This window comes from Sphaerodactylus townsendi, linkage group LG03 (assembly GCF_021028975.2).
Source record: "Sphaerodactylus townsendi isolate TG3544 linkage group LG03, MPM_Stown_v2.3, whole genome shotgun sequence".
In the NCBI taxonomy this organism is placed as follows: domain Eukaryota; kingdom Metazoa; phylum Chordata; class Lepidosauria; order Squamata; family Sphaerodactylidae; genus Sphaerodactylus; species Sphaerodactylus townsendi.
This window is the reverse complement of record NC_059427.1, coordinates 129,145,552-129,164,262: the sequence shown is the minus strand read 5'-3', so window position 1 is coordinate 129,164,262 and position 18,711 is coordinate 129,145,552. Positions and strand designations below refer to the sequence as shown.

Genomic DNA, 18,711 nt, shown 5'->3' with positions numbered 1-18,711 from the left:
TAATCCTCTTTTTCTGCCAGGGCTTCTGTAATGTTGCTGAGAATTCTCCTAGACTTGACATGTTTTCTCCCAGCAGCTACTTCTATGTGGACACTGTTTCATATACTGTTAGCTTCTTGCATGAAGCAGTGTATACAAAAGATCTCTCTTGACCACATGCATGATTTCAGTTTGCCCAAATGCTCTGCTCAGACACACATAACCTTGACCGCTATGCTTCTTTGGTCCCTCTGATGAAGATCTGATGTCTTTCTCCTAACTAGATCTACAACGAGATGATCCGAGATCTGCTCAACCCTTCCCTTGGGTACCTGGACCTGCGTGAAGATTCCAAGGGCATTATCCAAGTGGCCGGTATTACTGAAGTGTCTACCATCAATGCTAAGGAGGTGAATGGGGATCAGCCAGTTATAAAAGTGGAGAGGACCAGAGGGCCTGAAAGGTTGCTACTCCCATGTGCAGTCCTGCAGGGTAGTGACCCCACTTACTAATTTTACTTACTACTGTTTTGCAAGAGCCTACCCATAGTTTGTACTTTTTCACTGCAATGAATTAGGATTTGTTCTAGATGGCAATCCAGATCCAGCCTGTTGAACTTAAAGAACTGACGGTCCGTACATGCCGAATAATCCACTTTCAATGCACTTTGCAGCTGGATTTTACTGTGTGGAATAGCAAAATCCACTTGCAAACAATTGTGAAAGTGGATTGAAAGTGCATTATTCTGTGTGTGTGGAAGGAATCTTGGTCAAACTAGCCTAGCAACCAGTCTCCAGAGGTGGTCAAAACAGCATTAGTTCTTCCTTGTTTTAGAGATGCTGTCAGAATAACATCTTCAATTTGCATTCTGGCTAAGGGTCTATGAATAATCTAACCATCATTTTTTCCTTTTGTATTAGTGTTTGGGTTGATTGAGATTTGAATACTATCGAGCAGCCTGATTGTTCTGCTCACTGAGAGGTACTAAAATGGGAATAAGGCTGGTTCCTGTTTGTATTCAGATTTAGTTTTTGAGACTGGGGATAGGGCAAGAAATGCAGTCCTGTTCTTTGGATATTGGTTAAGAAAAGAGAAACCAACTCAGTACCTCTTGGCCACCATTTGGGGTCTTGTTTTGAAGGATTTGGAAGACGTGCTAAACTAATGCCGGGTGGCTTCTCTTACCTGGCTGCTCCCCAGCAGAAGAAAGTAACTGTTCAGGCTATGGCCTCTCTGGATCTCTTTCATTAATGTTAAGTGATATTGTCAGCAAGAAAGGCGTTTTGAATCAATTTGATGGGCAAAGAAATCTTGCAGATAATGGGCAGGATCCACACAGGCCCCTTGGTTTCCCGTCTGGTTTGTAAAATCTATCTCTGTCCGATCTGCCTGTCAGGTGGGGTCAGCTGTGACGGTCTACATTACATTGTGAATCCATTGGTGACCTCCTACATACGCTCCCAACGCTGAAGAAAGTTTTTCTCTTCCTCCACTCCAGCGATATTAATGGCTGCTGGTTTAGACTTGTGTGCTTTCAGCTGCTTCGTTTCTTTGCAGATAATGCAGCTGCTGATGAAGGGCAATAAGCAGCGAACACAAGAGTCCACAGCAGCCAATCGGGCTTCCTCACGATCCCATGCTGTGCTACAGGTCACTGTGCGCCAGAAGAGTCGCATTAAGAATATCATGCAGGAGGTGCGCGTGGGCCGACTCTTCATGATCGACTTAGCTGGCTCTGAGCGGGCCTCTCAGGTACAAGGAGAAACAGACAGGCCTCTCAGCAGTGAAATATTCTAGGGCAGGAGGGTCCTATTCTGACGCTCTGCTACGCCACAGTGGCACTCAAATATGCATAGCTCCTTGCCATTTTGCTCATGAAAGTGTTATTTTGGCCTATATATTGGAGGGGAGAGATAAAAATTCTCTCACAGACCCTTTCCCCTCCTCTACCATCTCCCTCAGCCTGCCATGTTCATATCCTGCCCACTCTCCCTCATTTCAGCCTTTCCCCCTAAGCATAGCCTCATGTTGCAGGCTCCTGACTTAATTCACCTCAAGTTTCTTTGGTGCCTCTCTCAAAACCTTATTTTCCTTTCTGAAAGCAGCTACTTTGAAAGCTGCTTAGATGCTGGAAAGAGAACGAGCTGTGATTAGGAGAACAATAGATTCCAGCCCACTCTCAAAATTACAACCAAGAAAAATGGCTCTGCATGTCCCTCGCTTGGCCTTTGCTGGAACAACTGCTTCATTCTCATGCCTGTCCCACTCTCCTCCTCCTTCAGACCCAGAACCGTGGCCAGAGAATGAAGGAGGGAGCTCACATCAACCGTTCCCTACTGGCTCTTGGCAACTGCATCAACGCTCTTAGTGACAGAGCAGGTGTCAAGTATGTCAACTACCGGGACAGCAAGCTCACCCGCCTTCTCAAGGTACGTGGGGCTGGCGTCCTTTGTCATGGATGCAGTGCGAGCACAGCCTGTGTTACCATCTTCTTGAGCCAAGAAGTGACTTACCGGGAAGGATGACATATCAATAGTTCTTAAATGTTATACTCCTGAGACTTAAACTAAAATTATGGTAAACAAAAATGGCAACGCTGTGGCTTAATTCTTTCCCTCCCTGCCCGTACAATTTACAGCAACATACCTCATGTCATGAAGTTCATTTCCCCACCCTTGAGATATTGCTTGTGGGGAAATGTTCAGCAAAATTATAACAGGATATGAGGTAATTAATGGTCTTTGTTACAGAGGGAGGGGAAAAAACTCCCAGATGCCATTTTCTACTCTAAATGCTCTTGTGGGAATTAAATGACCTCACACATATGTGAGATTACAGAGTTGTTGGGCTACCTGTGGCCTATATGAAGCCGTGTGGCCCTATTCTCTAACCGTAGGACTCCCTAGGTGGGAATAGTCGGACCGTGATGATTGCTCACATCAGTCCTGCCAGCAGTGCCTTTGAGGAGTCACGGAGTACCCTGACGTATGCCGAGCGTGCCAAGAGTATCCGCACTACGGTACAGTCCTGCAGCTCTTTTCTACCCATTCTTCTCCTCAGCCAGAGTCCTGACCTCTTATTTTTGTGTGTTATCTTGCCTGCTCCATTGTAGCCAAGCCAGTACAGTGACATTCCAGACTCAAACCAAGCATTTGTGTTAGTTAGAGGAAGCTTGGCCCACAGATTTTTAGGGAGCAGATTTCATTTGAGAATGCAACTCTTCTGTTAGACATACTGGATATGATCCTGGATCTGGGGTGATCCTGGATCCAGCTTTGTCGCTGGAGGCCCAGGTCACCCGGGCAGCTCAGACAGCTTTCTACCATCTGCAGCAGGCACAACAACTGGCCCTGTACCTCTCCCTAGCGACGGTGATCCATGCAACGGTCACCTCCAGGTTAGACTACTGTACCTCACTCTACGCGGGCTTGCCTTTAGCCATGATCCAGAAATTAAAACTCATTCAGAATGCAGCAGCCAGGCTGCTTACTGGCAGTTCGAGCAGGGATCAAATTACACCGATCCTATACCATCTGCACTGGCTGCCGATTGAGTTCCGGGTTATGTTTAAAGTGTTGGTTTTGACCTTCAAAGCCGTTCGTGGTCTCGGACCTGCATACCTGAGGGACCGCCTCTCCTCATATTGCCCCAGTAGGCCCCTCTGCTCCTGGGAAGAGGACCTACTTGTGATCCCTGGCCCAAAAATGATCAGGCTGGCCTCCACGAGGGGCAGGGCCTTTTCAGCCCTGGCCCCTACCTGGTGGAACAGGCTCCCTAGGGAGATCAGGGCCCTGCGGGACTTACAGAGTTTCTGCAGGGCCTGCAAGACGGACCTGTTCTGCCAGGCGTTTGGCCAGCCTGGTTAAATATATATGTACCATGTCATCTGGCCTCCTGTGAGCACAAAAGGGGGGAGGGGGGTAGCCAGACGCCATCCACATTTTTAAATAGGTTCTGTTTTTATGTAACTGATATTTAAATTATGTTTTAATATATGTGTTAACCTTGTTGTGAACCGCCCTGAGCCCTTAGGGGGAGGGCGGTATATAAAATAAATAAATAAGTATTTTATTTCAGAGCCATATGGCTCTGTGCCTTCTAGAAATATCTGGCTGGTCACTGCTGCAAACAGAACGCTGGACAAAATGGACAATGGACTGATCCATCCAACAAGGCCCTTTTTGTCTCTTTTTGTGGTAATGGATACCTGGTTTCCAGAATGTCCTGGATTTTTGTTCTAGTCCCCTCCATAGCAAAGCCTTCTCCAAATTTCCCTCAAACCACTCCATCACATGAACTTTCTAACCATTCTACAGCACTGCCATTCACTAACCACATCAAAGCAGTAAGAAGTGGTAGGATGCAGCAGTGTTGTTTCACCAAATTGGGGTTTAAAGGAACCATAGGCTTCTAATACTCAAATTCTTTCCCTCTCTGTGCCTGGCAGGTAAAGCGTAACCTTCTGAATGTCTCCTATCACATCGCCCAATACACAAGCATCATTGCTGACCTGCGCAGTGAGATTCAGAGGCTGCAGCGGAAGATTGAACAACAAGAGCCACGCCCAATGCGGTCTGACATCCGTAGTATTCAAGGTAGGAAGAGTCCTGCAGGGTGTGAGGGAATTGGCTGGCCCTGCAGGAAAATGTTCTGCTCCAGTATTCAAGCGGATATTTGTTTCCTGCAATCTGGTTAATTTATTACTGACAAAATGTGACATCTAGAGTCACGGAGAGAAAAACATCTTACCGTGACATACCTCTGAAGATGCCCGCCATGGATGTGGGCAAAACGTTAGGACTACCAGACTGTGGCCAGACAGTCTGGAAAACTCACAACAACCAGTTTATTCTGGCTGCGAAAGCCTTTGGCAATACATTGTGACATCTATACCCAAAGGAAGAGGATGGAGCACAGCAGATCACAGAGATTACACTGGAAGCAAATTTTCTGGCAAATCAATAAGGTGGCACTACGGAGGTTTTAAAGAGCCTTGTGATCGGGGAGAGGCACATGGTGGTGGAGTGTAGCTCTACTGGGTGCGTAGAAGAGGAGTGTGGCTGTTCTGTGGTTTTTTTTCTCTGTCTGTGTTCCTTGGCTTTTTTGCATCACTTGAGCAATTCTTCTCCCCCACCCACTGTGTGTCACAGCTGAAGTCCAACTCCATGGCAACCCCTTTGAGAGGCAGGAGATGGACCAACTGAGAGAACAGCTGATTAGCACCTTCCGGGAACAGATGGATGTGCGGCGCCACCTCATGGAGCTGGAAAACAATTACATGGAGATCCAAATTGAGAGCTCCCGCCATCTGCTCACCATTGCTGAGTAAGCTGGGAGCCAGCAATGGGCAGGATGTGTTTTGGAGTTGGTTGGGTTGCCAAGATCCTATTCTTTTAGTAAAAGTGTCTTGATGCAGTCCTGATGCAGTCCCTCTACTTTCTTTTCTCCCCCGCCCCCCCACCCCCAACCCAGCTGGGAGCAGGAGAAGACACGTCGGACCCAGAAATGGCAAGAAGAGCGAAGGAAAGAGAGCTACAGCAAAGATGAATGCGAGAAGGATTCTGACACTGGCGATGACCTATCGGATGTTCCAGAGCCACAGGAAGTGGCATTAGCTAGGGAACACATCACCACCCTCCTGGGAGAGCAGGATAAACTTCACAAGCAGAAGGTGTTCAAGGGGATGGGTGACTTCTCAACTAAAATGGGCAGGGAAGAGAAGGTCAGGGTAGTGGCCATAAGGAAGTGCTTCCCTCTGTGGTGGCCCAGTTTGCTGTCCTGTGCTGCTTTTTTCTGCCCAATGGCCTCATGTGACTCTTTTCCTGTGCCAGGCGGAGCTGGAAAGGAAGTTTTGGGAGGTGCGGCAGCGTGGTCACCGGCTGGAGGAGGCCTTACCATGGCGCATCAGCTCTGAAGAACAGCGGGAGGTTCTGAGCCTGCTGTGCAAGGTACATGAACTAGAGGTGGAGAACACAGCCATGCAGTCCGGGGCCTTGCTCAAAGACAACCTCATCCGGCACCAAGAGCGAACTGTGCGCCGCTTTGAGCGCCACCGCAATCTTTGCCACCGCATCATTCACGAACAGAGGCAGATAATTCATGGTAGGGCCACAACCACCACTTGGAGTTGTTGTAAAGAATACACTGTATTTGCATTCATAAGCGCTGCCTGTAAATGTGCCCTGTAAATGTGTTCCGGTTTATATGTGGGGACAGGGATAATTAGATCCTAAAATTATAACCCAGGAGGAGAGAGTTCTGAAGTAATCATCCCAGGTCAAAGGGCGATTGTGAAGGAAAGGGATTTTCAGATCAGTCCCCTCCTTGGCGCTCAGCATACCTCAGCACAGGGCAGCTGAGGACCAAGAGGATGGTTGTGACACTTCCTGTGTCAGTGCAAGAAGAGGCTGCATTTTTCTACCTCTTGCAGTGCGTATTAGAGGTTGATGTGTGTGTCTAAAGTGGAGAGAAGGACCAAGAAAGATGTTTTTTGTAGAAATCTGTTCTCCCTGAAGCAACACCCAGCACAGATTGTGCGTTTGTGTAAAATGCCTTCAAGTTGCAGCCGACTTATGGTAACCCACAGGATTTTAAAGGCAGGTGAGTAAGCAGAGTTGGTTTGCTATTGTGTGCCTCTGCAAAGTCTTCCTTGGTGGTCTCCCATCCAAATATCAACCCTGCTTAGCTTCCAATATCTGACCATTCCAAATCCCACAGCACAGACGAGGTCCTTTCTGTTCAATTAGATGCAGACTGTCTAGCTGAGATTCTTTTGCATGGCCACCTAGCAGACCAGAACTCTATAACACAGTGGTTCTCAACCTTCCTAATGCCGCCACCCTTTAATACAGTTCCTCATGTTGTGGTGACCCCCAACCCTAACATTTATCCATTTTACAGATGGAGAACACTGATGCAGAGAGTCTTAGGCGACCCCTGTGAAAGGGTCGTTCGACCCCCAAAGGGGTCCCAACCCCCAGGTTGAGAACCACTGCTATAACAGCTCAGTGTTGCTATAATGCAGTATCTTGGCCTGGCACCAAATTCCTGTACTAAGTTCCTAGCATAGAACCTCCAGATAGCTCAGGGACCATATTTCCCATCAGCCCCTACCAGCATGGCCAATTGGGCATGCTGACAGAGGCTGATGGGAATTGTAGTTCCTGAACATCTGGAGAGCCGCAGGTTCCCTACCCCTGCCCTAGCATAATATTTCTTACCAGGGTTATCTATTCTCCTGGCTGTTGGAGGACCACAGTCTCAACTGCAGGACAGAGCTTTGTTGATTCTTGAGATATTTTTGACACTCTCCTTGCTGTCTCTCTGCCAGAGTCTCAGTTGTCAGTGCCATTTCATCTGGAAGAAATGTACCAAGCCTACCTGTGTGAACTGGAGGAGGGCAGCTTAGATCGTGTGGCAGCCATTGACCGTGCAGCTGCTAGAGCCTTGAAGGTATTGTGCCATCTCTGGCCCTCACACACCACAGCCATTTGGCAGTGTCGTCATCCCCTTCCCAAAAAAACCCAGATCAAAGTGTCTGCACCTTTTAGAGGCCTAGATCTATTATGTGGCAAATGTTTGGGCTGGGCTGGCTTTGTAAAATTCCTGCCCTTTGGGTTGAATTCTCAAACAAAGGGACACAGACTTTCTGTTGGTGTCCTTTCTCTGAAATCCTATTGACATTTAATAACAAAACAGGACAGGACTTTCCCAACCTACCATTCTCAGTGGATTTTAAACCAGGTAGTTCTCACAGTGCATAAGCCAGCCTCACCCAAGTGTTATGCATCCAAACCTCAATTGTGCATTTTAGTGGAATTGTCAGAAAGAAGGTAGAAAGTGAGTCGGGCGGGGGGGGGGGGGGGGGAGCAAAGTTGTGGGTGAAGCTAGGAGCTGAGCTCTTCTTTCCCAGTGGTTTAAAAAACTCTTGACAGTTGCCATTTTACCATCATACTCTCCAGCTCAATTCAGGTGGGTAGCCATATTGGTCTGAAGCAACAGGAAAAAAGTTTGAGGCCAGTGGCACCTTTGAGATAGACAAAGTTTTATTTTTGGTATAAGCTTTCATAGAATTACAGAGTTCGAAGGGACCCCAAGGGCCATCAAGTCCAACCCCCTGCCATGCAGGAACACACAATCAAAGCATTCCCGACATATGTTCATCCAGCCTCTGTTTAAAAACCTCCAAAGAAGGAGATTCCACCACTCTCTGAGGCAGTGAATTCCACTGTCGGACAGCCCTCTCAGTCAGAAAGTTCTTCCTAATGTTTAGGTGGAATCTCTTTTCCTGCTTCTTGAATCCATTACTCCGTGTCCTAGTCTCTGAGGCAGCAGAAAACAAACTTGCTCCCTCTTCAACATGACGTCCCTTCAAATATTTAAACATAGCTATCATGTCCCCTTTTAACCAGACTAAACATCCCCAGCTCCCTAAGCCTCTCTTCATATGCTATAGATTCCAGACCTTTTACCATTTTTGGCTGTCCTCTTCTGGACATGTTCCAGCTTGTCAATATCCTACTTAAACTGCGGAACTGAACACAGTACTCTAGATGAGGTCTGACCAATGCAGAGTAGAGTGCAGAGGCATACCAAGAGTACTGGTGTGTTCTTCGCCCCCGCCCCAGAATGCCCCTGCCCTGCCCTGAAATGCCCTGCCATGCCCCCACAGGGGCGCGCGCCTGGTGCATCATTCACCCACCCACCCCCCGCCACCGTCCCCTTGGAGCTACGCCTCTGGTAGAGTGGTACAATTACTTCCCTTGATCTAGACACTATACTCTTATTTTATCTGCAGGCACACTTCTTCAGAGACATTGAAACAGAAGTCACCAACCATAACGTACAGGAAGAGGGTGGGGAGGTGCTACTATTTACAGGTTTCACCATCTGCATTAATCCATTCTCACTTAACATTCAGTTATGTATGCATATTGAACCTATTAGCTCTTAACAGGCAACACCCTCCCCACCCTCTACCGATATGTAATGGTTGGTGACTTCTGTTTCAATGTATCTGAAAGCTTATACCAAAAACAAAACTTTCTTGGTCTTAAAGGGGTCACTGGCCTCAAACTTTTTTCCATTCTCCAGTTCATAAACTGTAGCCAAAGAAGTGTAGTTGGGTTGCTGTTTAACTCACTGTGAGGTCTGCTTTTTGCCCTCCAGGATACAACTGTGCCAAAGCTCCCCCCTCTTGCAGTGGAAAACATCCTGGACTCAGACCAAGAGAGCATCAAGACACTGGGCTCTGAGTATCAACAGCCCCCTCGGCAAGATTCTCGAAGGGGCATTCTCCCACCCCTTGTTCCAGAGATAGACAGGTAAGATCCATGTGGTACCTGTTGGAAGAGTGTGATTGGGCTTGCAAGAAGGACTTTCCAGAGCATATTTCATGTGGTTGGCTAGTGCATCTCTGCAGCTGAACGGTCGTACTGGTCCCAGAGGTACTTCATGGAAATAACAAGTTATGTTAGAACAAGCAGAGCTGCACAAAACAACACAAAACAGCCAGCAAAGACACATAAAAAACCCTCCAACCCTTCTCTTCTCTAACCTTTCCCTCACTCCTACAATTATCTTTCTCTCTGACACCAACCAGAACAGGAATCCGAAAACTTGCTAAGACTCAAGAGTTTCACCTAGAACATCTGAGATCTTGGACCCCTAAATTCCATTAGAATGATCTAGTAACTTCCATTCCACATTAGACCATCCTGGCAGACTTAATCCCTTTCAGATAAAGGATGAGCTGGTTTGGACCAGGCTGTCTGTCATGAAAGGTCAGAGCCATTTCTGGGTGCTTGATGGGGGTGGGACTATGCTGTACATGGTTCTGATTGGTAAAAAATAACCTCAGACATCAGAGATGGGGATTTGTGTGAGCTGGAGATCTCTGCTTGTCATTCTTAGAAAGGAGACTGGCTTAGGTTCAACTCCAAAAATGTATGGACACTTGGGATTTTTCATTCTCCAATGGTAACTGAGTCCACAAAATGTTGGGTAAGGGTTGAGGACACTAACTTCTTGTTACTACAAGGAACCTTTCACATGTTCTATGGAGCCTGCTACAGCATAGGTAACGTGTTTAGAAGATGAGGAGTTTGGATTTATATCCCACCCCCCTTTCTCTCCTGTAAGTGCTTTTGAGCTGTCTTGAATGGAGGCTGTGCTACATATCGTTCTTGAATTGATGGCAGCAGGCATTCAGCCCAAGACCTTTCACAAACCAGACCTTTCCCCCATCACTCTTCCACAAGAACAACCATGTTGACTTGAAAAGCTGTTCTGTTAGACATGGGCCAGAGCTGGGCAAGAGTTGGCTGGCCCCTCATACTGAAGCAGGCTGAAAGAGAATACACCTTTTCTGATTCTCTGCAGTCCCTTTTGCAGCTGCCCCTTTGCCCTACGACACAGTAAACATCTATCTAGAAACCCTAGATGTTTGGAAAGCAACTGGAGAAGGGGGTTGCAAGGGGAAAGAGTGGAAACAAAAGGCCAAGCTTCCACACCATCCTTCCTATACTCCCATGCAAATCACCACCTCCTCTGGCCTGCCTCCTTGAGACTACTGAGTGATTACTGGGCTCCCAGCTTGGTTTCTGCATCTTCCAGAGATCTGAGGCTCTGCAGTGTTCACATGGAATCTCTCTTTTCTTCTCAGTAGTGAAGCCAGTCAGGTGTTCAAGACCAGTCCACGGGCCAGGAAGATCAAGACTTCAGCAGTAGTAACCCCGCCTCCTATCCGCATCAATGGCATGATCAGCCAAGAGGTGTGAGCTATATGAAGGGGAAACTTTATATGCAGGGAATGGGATGTGCTTCCGTTTTATTCATTTATCTGTATAAGAGACCGTGTTACATAGTGGCCAGACTGCAAGGGGAGGACTCCCCCCCCCCTCCAAGCTGGGAGAACAATGGTGGAAACACCTGTGTAGTTTTTCCACAGGTGGAGCCATGTGGGTGGGTGTCTCTGACTGTGGGGCAGTGTGCATACACATGGACAAGGGGATATCTGCAGTGCTTTAGGAAAAGTCCTACTGACCTGTCCTACTGACCTGTCCTGCCTCTTCCTTTCCATAGTACGTATCCCGGGAGAGTCTCGTTAGCCTGGCAAGCCAACGAAATTCCTCCCCTGACAGCAGCGATCACTGCTCTGATGGCATCCTGAAACGTGGAGGTAATTGTAACCTGGATTTTTGGGTCCCCACTCTGCCTTATCTCTGTCAGAGTGTAAGCTGGCAACCGGATGGCAACACCCTCCATGGTGGGAGGTCTCTCCTCAGAAACAAGCACCTGGGAGAGGTAAAAGTTGATGGGGAGTGGTATTACCTCCACCCTCCCCTCTCTGCATTTGCCATGTTTTTGTTTCCTGGACCACAAACTGATTTGCCTGAAGCCAAACTCTCTGTTTGACCAGTGGGGTCAGGAATTGTTTATCTGGTGCCCTAGCAAACTTGTAACACAGGCTGTGCTCCCCAGATGCACAGAAGTACCTCTCATACACACATGTGCACCAGCTGAGAAAGAGAAATGCCTCTTTTATTTCTCAAATGGCATTTATAGAGCATATTATGGTAAAGAGTTCAGAGTGTTGCCTGGGCCCTGGAAATGTGTGCACAGTTCCCACCCATTCTTTAGCCAGAATGCAAATGCGTGCTTGCCACAATATTCTACCTGGGTATATAGGTATGAATGAAGATCTGTAATAATTCTAGGGGGAGGGAAGGCAGAGGCTCTGCCTGCTCCCTCCACCTCCTTCTTGCCTCTTCTGAAGGGCCCCTCAGTGAGCTGTTTGGCCAGAGGTACCTCAGAAAGAGAAAACAGCTACTGGCCATTCTTGCCGTAAGTCTGCTCCATTTGGCACCTCCAAGAAAGCAACTTGGGTAGAGACTCAGTGTTCTCTACTGTCATCGATCAGCTTGGCCCTGGAACTCTCCGGGATGAATGTATTTGTGAGAGTGCTTGTATTTGTAGGGATGCGGATAACTAGCCTTTCTGTCTTCTTCTCCCCATGAGGATAAGATGAAGGTAGGGACCAAGTTGATATAATTTAGGCTAATGGAGAGTGGGCAGACAGACAGCCTAAGCCAACATCAGTTCTTTGGAGTAGCCTCCAAAGCTCACCACTAGGGCCTTGGGGATTTGCACTCCATTTGGTTGGCCCAAGCTCCCCAACAAATTGCAGGGGGCTTTGGCTAGGGTGGGCAGCTGAGGTGCTGTTCAGGAAGTGAAGAAGGTTAAAATAATCCACAAGCCTTCGACAACAGGGTTATTCTGACAACAAGCAGGACGTTCTCCTAACATTTCGCTCCTGTTGTATTGCCACTGTGTTGCTTACCTTGAGGAAGAATTGTGATAAAGGCATTTTGCCCTGTTAAAAGGAGAACCACGTTTCCATTGCTTTCTGGCACGTTTACCTGACCCGACACATCTCCATAGCCAAGGCATTTTAGATTCTTGGCTGAGGAAGCATGTTTCTTGTATTGTCAAAGGCTTTCCTGGCTGGAATCATTGGGGTGTTGTGTGGTTTCCGGTCTTTATGGCTGTGTTCTAGTAGCATTTTCTCCTGACGTTTCATCTGCATCTGTGGCTAGCGTTTTCAGAGGATCCTCTGAAGATGCCAACCACAAATGTAGGCGAAACGTCAGGAGAAAATGCTGCTAGAACACAGCCATACAACTCGGAAACCACACAACACCCCAAGCATGTTTCTGTCAGAAAAATCATTATGCACATAAATACTTAAGCATATGCACCCTCCGTTGACAGAGCGCAAGGAGATAGTGAGCGGCACCAAGAGCATTGCTGTGAAGGCTGCCCGCCGCCGCTCTAGGGTGCTGGAATCCGACCGCCTGAACCTGCTGGAGCCCACCAAGGAATGCAGCAGCCTCTCCCTGCACTCTCTAAGCGAGAGTGAGGACCCCTTGTGCCAAGAGACTCCTGCCCTCTACCAGCCACCCAGCCCCAGCCTACAACATGCTATCAGTGAGGACAACCTGTCCAGCAGCACTGGGGAAACTGCCCCAGGAAGAAATACACCCCGGCGTTCCCCTGGACCCTGGCTCCGGACAAACAAAAAGGGGAACAAGAAGCAGGAGAAGAGAGAGGAGTCGCTAGAAGCCAAGAGGAGGAAGCGGAGGTCACGATCTTTTGAGGTCACTGGCCACAGGGTATGTCTTCCATGTCCCAGAACTGTAATGAGGGAGGTGCATTCTTTCTGCAGAATGCGCTAGCTAATCAGAGCAGGGCAGAGTTCTCATTTCCCAGCAGTCAACCTTTTGCAAGAAAGCCAACTTTTTTCACTGTTGTTCCTTGGTTGATAGGAAGTGGGTGGGTTTCAGTCATTTCACTAAATTTACCATCATGTGACCTTTGCAGTAGTGAAGGTGCTACCTGGTGCTCCCGTCCCTTTGCTTCTTCTCTTGGTCTCTCTGGGGGTTTTCATATTCTTTCCTAAAGCAGGAAGGCAGACTGGGGTGGCTCAATTAAGGCCTTCCCACAGCACAGAGTTCACAGATTGTACAAATGATCAACCAAGTTATATACCTTTTACTGCCTGCCATGATCCATTTGAACAAGAAGACGTTTTGGGAGAGGAGTATGTGGCAAGTTTCCATAGTGCAGCGAGAAAACGCAAAAGCCACAGGACAAGTCCTTCTGCTAAAAGTAGAATTCTTTATTCCAAGGTTAAAAATTAGAAAACCGGTCCTATGTATCTGATGAAGGGAGCTTGGACTCTCAAAAGCTTACACCCCTAAATCTTGTTGGTCTCTAAGGTGCTACAAGACTTGAACCCAGTTGTCCTACTTCAGACCAACATGGCTACCCTCTGAAACTGGTCTTGCACAGTCCATCATGGTACTGGTTCCCAGCTGATGGCTGATGTACATTGACAAGGAAGAGCTGGTTGCAAGTCTGCTTTGCAGCGCCTTCATAGGAAACCATGGGGTGGGAAGGAAGATTCATTCCCTGCTTCTCTGAGCCATGTGACTATTTTTGCCCCCTCTTTAGCTCCTGTGTCCGAAGAACAACATCGCCCATTGTCATCCACTGGAAAGCAGCTCTGAGCACAAGATAATGGCCGCAGGAGGGCCAACAGCCACCCGAGGCATCGGAAAAGCTGCAGTGCAGTTAACTAGAGTGAGACCTCTGCAGGCCCAACCATCCTCAGGTGAGTGAGCGGAGGCAAGTGGGGCCAAAGCTTCCCAGCAACTATTGCTCCCTGCCATATCAAAATCACTTTGGCCCACAGTAAGAAATTTGGGTGCCTCTAATTATGGTGAGCATCTACCCTCAGGTGCGTAGACAAGATTCCATCTTTTTAATTAGGAGTGATGTATCTGGACTTATCACCACCTCCCGCTGTTGAGAAGATGTGGGGCTGGAAGGCTGTGGGACTCTCACATGGATTAATACAGCTGCAACAGAGGATGGTTGAGTGCTGAGGAGTAATACAGTTGCATCTGGACAGCCCTAGTTAGAATCTATTTGTGTTAGGAGCACATGTACCTATGGTGCAACCTAACGATTTCCCTCTTCTTCCTTTCCACATTCTTTCCTCCAGGCCCCACTGAGGCCTCTCCCCTCTTTGTCTCCTCCAACCAAACCGGCATACCCAAAAAAGTGTCCCATTCCAGCCGGCGTCCACACTTGAACTATATCACACCGAATGGTGGCAACATTCACAGCAAGGATGGCAGAAGCAGGCGATGCTAAGAACAGACCGTCATACAGCTCTACAGAACTGTGTTTGGTACCCCCTCAGAAGGTGTTGTAGGAAGGTTGTTACTACAGAAATGGCTGTGGCAACCCAAAGGGAGGCCCAGGGGGTTTCTGGCTACAGGAATTCCTGTGCATTTCCGCTCCAAGGCAAGATCCCCCAGGCTGAAAAAAAGTGACTGTCTGTAGGGGCAGAGGCATGTACATCCATTCCCACAACATCCATTGCCATCTGTAACTGGGATTGAACTTGAAAAGCCTTTTCGCTGCAAGCACAGATCTCTGCTTTGTTTTATGTTGAAGGACTCGTAGCTCTACTGTGCCTTTGTGCTAGTGGGGAGAGAACACCACACAACTTTTGCCCAACTTGCAGAGAGATGGGTAACCCCCCACTGGCGTAATGCCCATTGGGCAAGGTGGGCAGCTGCCCAGGGCATCACCTTGTAAGGGGCATCAAAATGCTGGGTTCGTTTTTGGGTATTTTAGTGGTTTTCCATTTTTGGCCTGCAGGGGGCGCAGTTTTTAGGCTAGGGGCACCAAAATTTCAGCGTATCATCGGGAGACTGTCCTTATGCTGCCCCCCAAGTTTGGTGAGGTTTGGTTCAGGGAGTCCAAAGTTATGAACCCCCAAAGGGGGTGCCCCTATCCCCCATTTTTTCCAATGGGAGCTAATAGGAGATGGGAGCTACAGTTTTGAGGGTCCATAACTTTGACTCCCCCTAAACCAAACTTCACCAAACTTGGGGGTATCATTAGGGCAGTCTTCTGATGAGCCCCTGAAAGTTTTGAGACTGTGCCTTCAGAAATGTGCCCCCCACAGCCTGCAACCCCCATTGACAGCAATGCAGAAAACTCAATGCAGAACAAAGATTCTTGGGCCAATTTCTAGGATGTTCCTGCAGGGGGTGCATTTTTGGACGTATCGGCACCAAAATTTCAGGGTATCATCTGGAGATGATGGCACCCCCCAAGTTTGATGCAGTTTGGTTCAGGGGGGCCAAAGTTATGGACCCTCAAAACTGTAGCCCCTATCTCCTATTAGCTCCCATTGGAAACAATGGGGGATGGGGCACCCCTTTTGGGAGTCCATAACTTTGGACTCCTTGAACCAAACCTCACCAAACATGGGGAGTAGCATAAGGACAGTCTCCTGATGATACGCTGAAATTGTGGTGCTGATATGTCTAAAAATGCACCCCCTGCAGGCACCAATGTCCTGGTGCAAAAAAATTTTGGTCGTGGTGGAGTGGCTGCCCATTGGGGGGGGGGGCATCCAACTCAGGTTTGCCCAGGGCTACAGTTTTCCCAGGGCTGCCTCATTACGCCCCTGGTCACCCCATGCTGCTTGTCTGCAACGCACTATATTTTTGCATCATATTAAGTAGTCGAATAAATTTCAATAAATTGGAATCCTTTAAATTTGCACCTTTCTGTTTTTCCCTGACATTCTTCATAACAGTAGGGATATGGGAATAGGAAGGGGGAAATTCCTGTGTAACTCTACATGTCATTACCATTTTCAGGAAAAGGTAAGCAGAGGGCAAGCAGAGCTCTGAGCTGGTGGGGCCAAAGAGAAGTCTGGGGGACGGGGGAGGGGGGATTTTACAGGATTTGGAAATTATGTACAAAATTTCTGGTAACTTTGCCATTGGATTGGATACCACAACATTTCATCTGCAAAGGATTTTCATGACATCTGTCAAATTATGGATGTTCATCTTTTGCATATCCCATCAGCTGCGCAGAATACCATAAAGCAGGGGTGTCAACCTCATTTGCTATGAGTCCAGATATGACATAAATGTGACTTTACCAGGCCCTGAGGGAGGGTGGCTGTTTCGGCTGGCCCAGAACTGCAGCAGGATGAGGTGGCAAGTCTTCAGCAGGATGGGGTCGCTGCCTTGAGAGGGCTTATCAGGCCTGTGAGCCAGCTGAGGCATCCCCACCCCCCACTCCTGATCTGACTTGGTGAGTCCAGCATCAAAAGCAGACGGGAAGGGTGTGCCTCAGCTGGCTCGCAGGTCTGATAAGACCCCTCAAGGGGCAAAATCTGGCCCCCAGGCCACACATTTGACACTCCTATGGATGATAAAGTACTGGCCACATGGATGGAAGAATCCAGATGCAATCACAACCGTGATAACCTTGGTCAAAATTAAATTGTAGTCAGAAAGACCTTAACTACGAGTTTAATGTAACATAACAATCGCTTTACTGGGCTTCAACACCAACACTTATCAAACACAAGATAACACACAGTAAAAAAGCCTGCATGCAACACACTGCATTGAAAGTAAATTACAACTCAAGAACTCAAGAAGAATTCTTCTACAACAGGAAGTGATATTCATATACTAGTTCAACTCCCTGGAACCTAACAGACTTGATTCACAAATGGAGTTGGGTTGCTTTTTGTAATCTGGGAAAATATTTCTATGTATAAGTGCTTAGTAAAACTTTTGCACCTGCTAGGATATTAATTGGAACCTACACCTTTAAATAACCAAGTCCCTGCATGGCTCCTTCTGGATGCCATAGTAGCACATTGTGAATGGTGCATTCCGGCACAACGCTGAGATTACAGTATATTGTATGATAAGTATTGAGGGTAAGTAAGCTGACAGAAATATTTATACCAATGGCATTTTGAATGTCTGTCGCTTATCAGCTAATATGTAGTTTGATTTCAGCGAAACAGGCTGGGCTAGCAGGAAGATTTTTCTGGGGAAGGAAACCAAGCCTACATTTATTTACCCTACCTGAAGAAGCTGTTTTTGTGACATTTATGTGCTCATCTGTAGGAGTGACTGTGTGTTAATGCTAATGCATTGTCGTTTGTAAAAATGTTCTACTGTGCAGTATTAAAGTCAGGAAATAATTGTACTGTGGTTTGTTCTTTAAAATTACAAGGAGGTATTATCCCAATTGTAATAGTGCATTGCAGGGAACTTGTTCCTCCACTGAAGAATTGTATACGCTCATTGTTAAGGCTTTTTTGTTTTGTTTTCCTCCTAACCCTGTGTGGGGTTCTCATAAGTTGCAATTTATTTTCAACACAATATGTTGCATGCAGGCTTTTTTACTGCACGTTATCTTGTGTTTGATACGTTTTGGTGTTGATGCCCAGTGAGGCAATTGTTACATTATATTAAACTCTCAATTAAAATGTTTCTGACCACCATTTAATTTTGTCTAAGGTTACCACGGTTGTAATTCTATTTTGACCCCTGCCATAGAGGCAGATGAACAGGATCATGCATTTCCCCAGCAAGCTCCAAACATTGCTGGAGTCCTCGTCAACCTCTTTTTCGTTTCTCCTGCTTCTGATTCTGGATTTTCGGATTCAGTTCCTGCCACGTGGCTGCCTGGTGCCATTGCTGCAGTGAACACTTTCACACGCAGTTGGGCTATCAACAGAGCTGCATGGGTTTGTATGGGCATTTGGCTATGCCTCATACTATTAAGGTAGCTGTGGCAGCACTGGAGACACCTTTTTCCTCCTCACTGATTTAGTCCAGAAATATTCCTCCCGTTCATCACATGGTTGTATGTCCATGACTTCTTCAATCCTGTTACCAATAGTTAACATTCCCTTTGGCGCATCTTAAACTTGTCGCTGGTAAACAGTGGAATCCTAAACAGAGCTACACCCTTTAAATCCACTGAATTCAGTGCGCTTAGAAAGTATCATTTTGTTTAGGACAGCAATGTAAATCTGTGAAGCTTCCTTCACATATATGCAGTGGTGGGATCCAAAAATTTTAATAACAGGTTCCGATGGTGGTGGGATTCAAACAGTGGCACCGCCGCACGCACACACCTCCAGTCCCTATTGGGCAGGGAGGTTGCTTTAGTAACCCCTTCTCGGCACTCAGAAAAAATTAGTAACCACTTCTAGAGAAGTGGTGAGAACTGGTTGGATCCCACCTCTACATATATGGTCACAAACAATACATGATCTTTCCTTCTTCCTAAACTGACACACACTGGAATTCACAGTTCATAATCCAC

General features: G+C 47.3%; 1 protein-coding gene across 1 annotated transcript in view; it reads left to right on the top strand.

The window, feature by feature from the left end:
• Positions 1-15,207, top strand: part of KIF19 (kinesin family member 19) — a 42,561-nt gene extending 27,354 nt beyond the window's left edge. The window contains exons 6-20 of the mRNA XM_048488710.1: positions 264-389; positions 1,537-1,731; positions 2,262-2,408; positions 2,876-2,998; positions 4,427-4,574; positions 5,130-5,304; positions 5,452-5,650; positions 5,811-6,081; positions 7,310-7,431; positions 9,148-9,302; positions 10,643-10,751; positions 11,062-11,158; positions 12,751-13,151; positions 13,993-14,152; positions 14,546-15,207. Of these exons, the coding sequence (XP_048344667.1) occupies positions 264-389; positions 1,537-1,731; positions 2,262-2,408; positions 2,876-2,998; positions 4,427-4,574; positions 5,130-5,304; positions 5,452-5,650; positions 5,811-6,081; positions 7,310-7,431; positions 9,148-9,302; positions 10,643-10,751; positions 11,062-11,158; positions 12,751-13,151; positions 13,993-14,152; positions 14,546-14,697 (2,580 nt within the window). The 3' untranslated portion in view covers positions 14,698-15,207. The remainder of the gene's footprint in view (positions 1-263; positions 390-1,536; positions 1,732-2,261; positions 2,409-2,875; positions 2,999-4,426; positions 4,575-5,129; positions 5,305-5,451; positions 5,651-5,810; positions 6,082-7,309; positions 7,432-9,147; positions 9,303-10,642; positions 10,752-11,061; positions 11,159-12,750; positions 13,152-13,992; positions 14,153-14,545) is intronic.
• Positions 15,208-18,711: the final 3,504 nt, after the last annotated feature.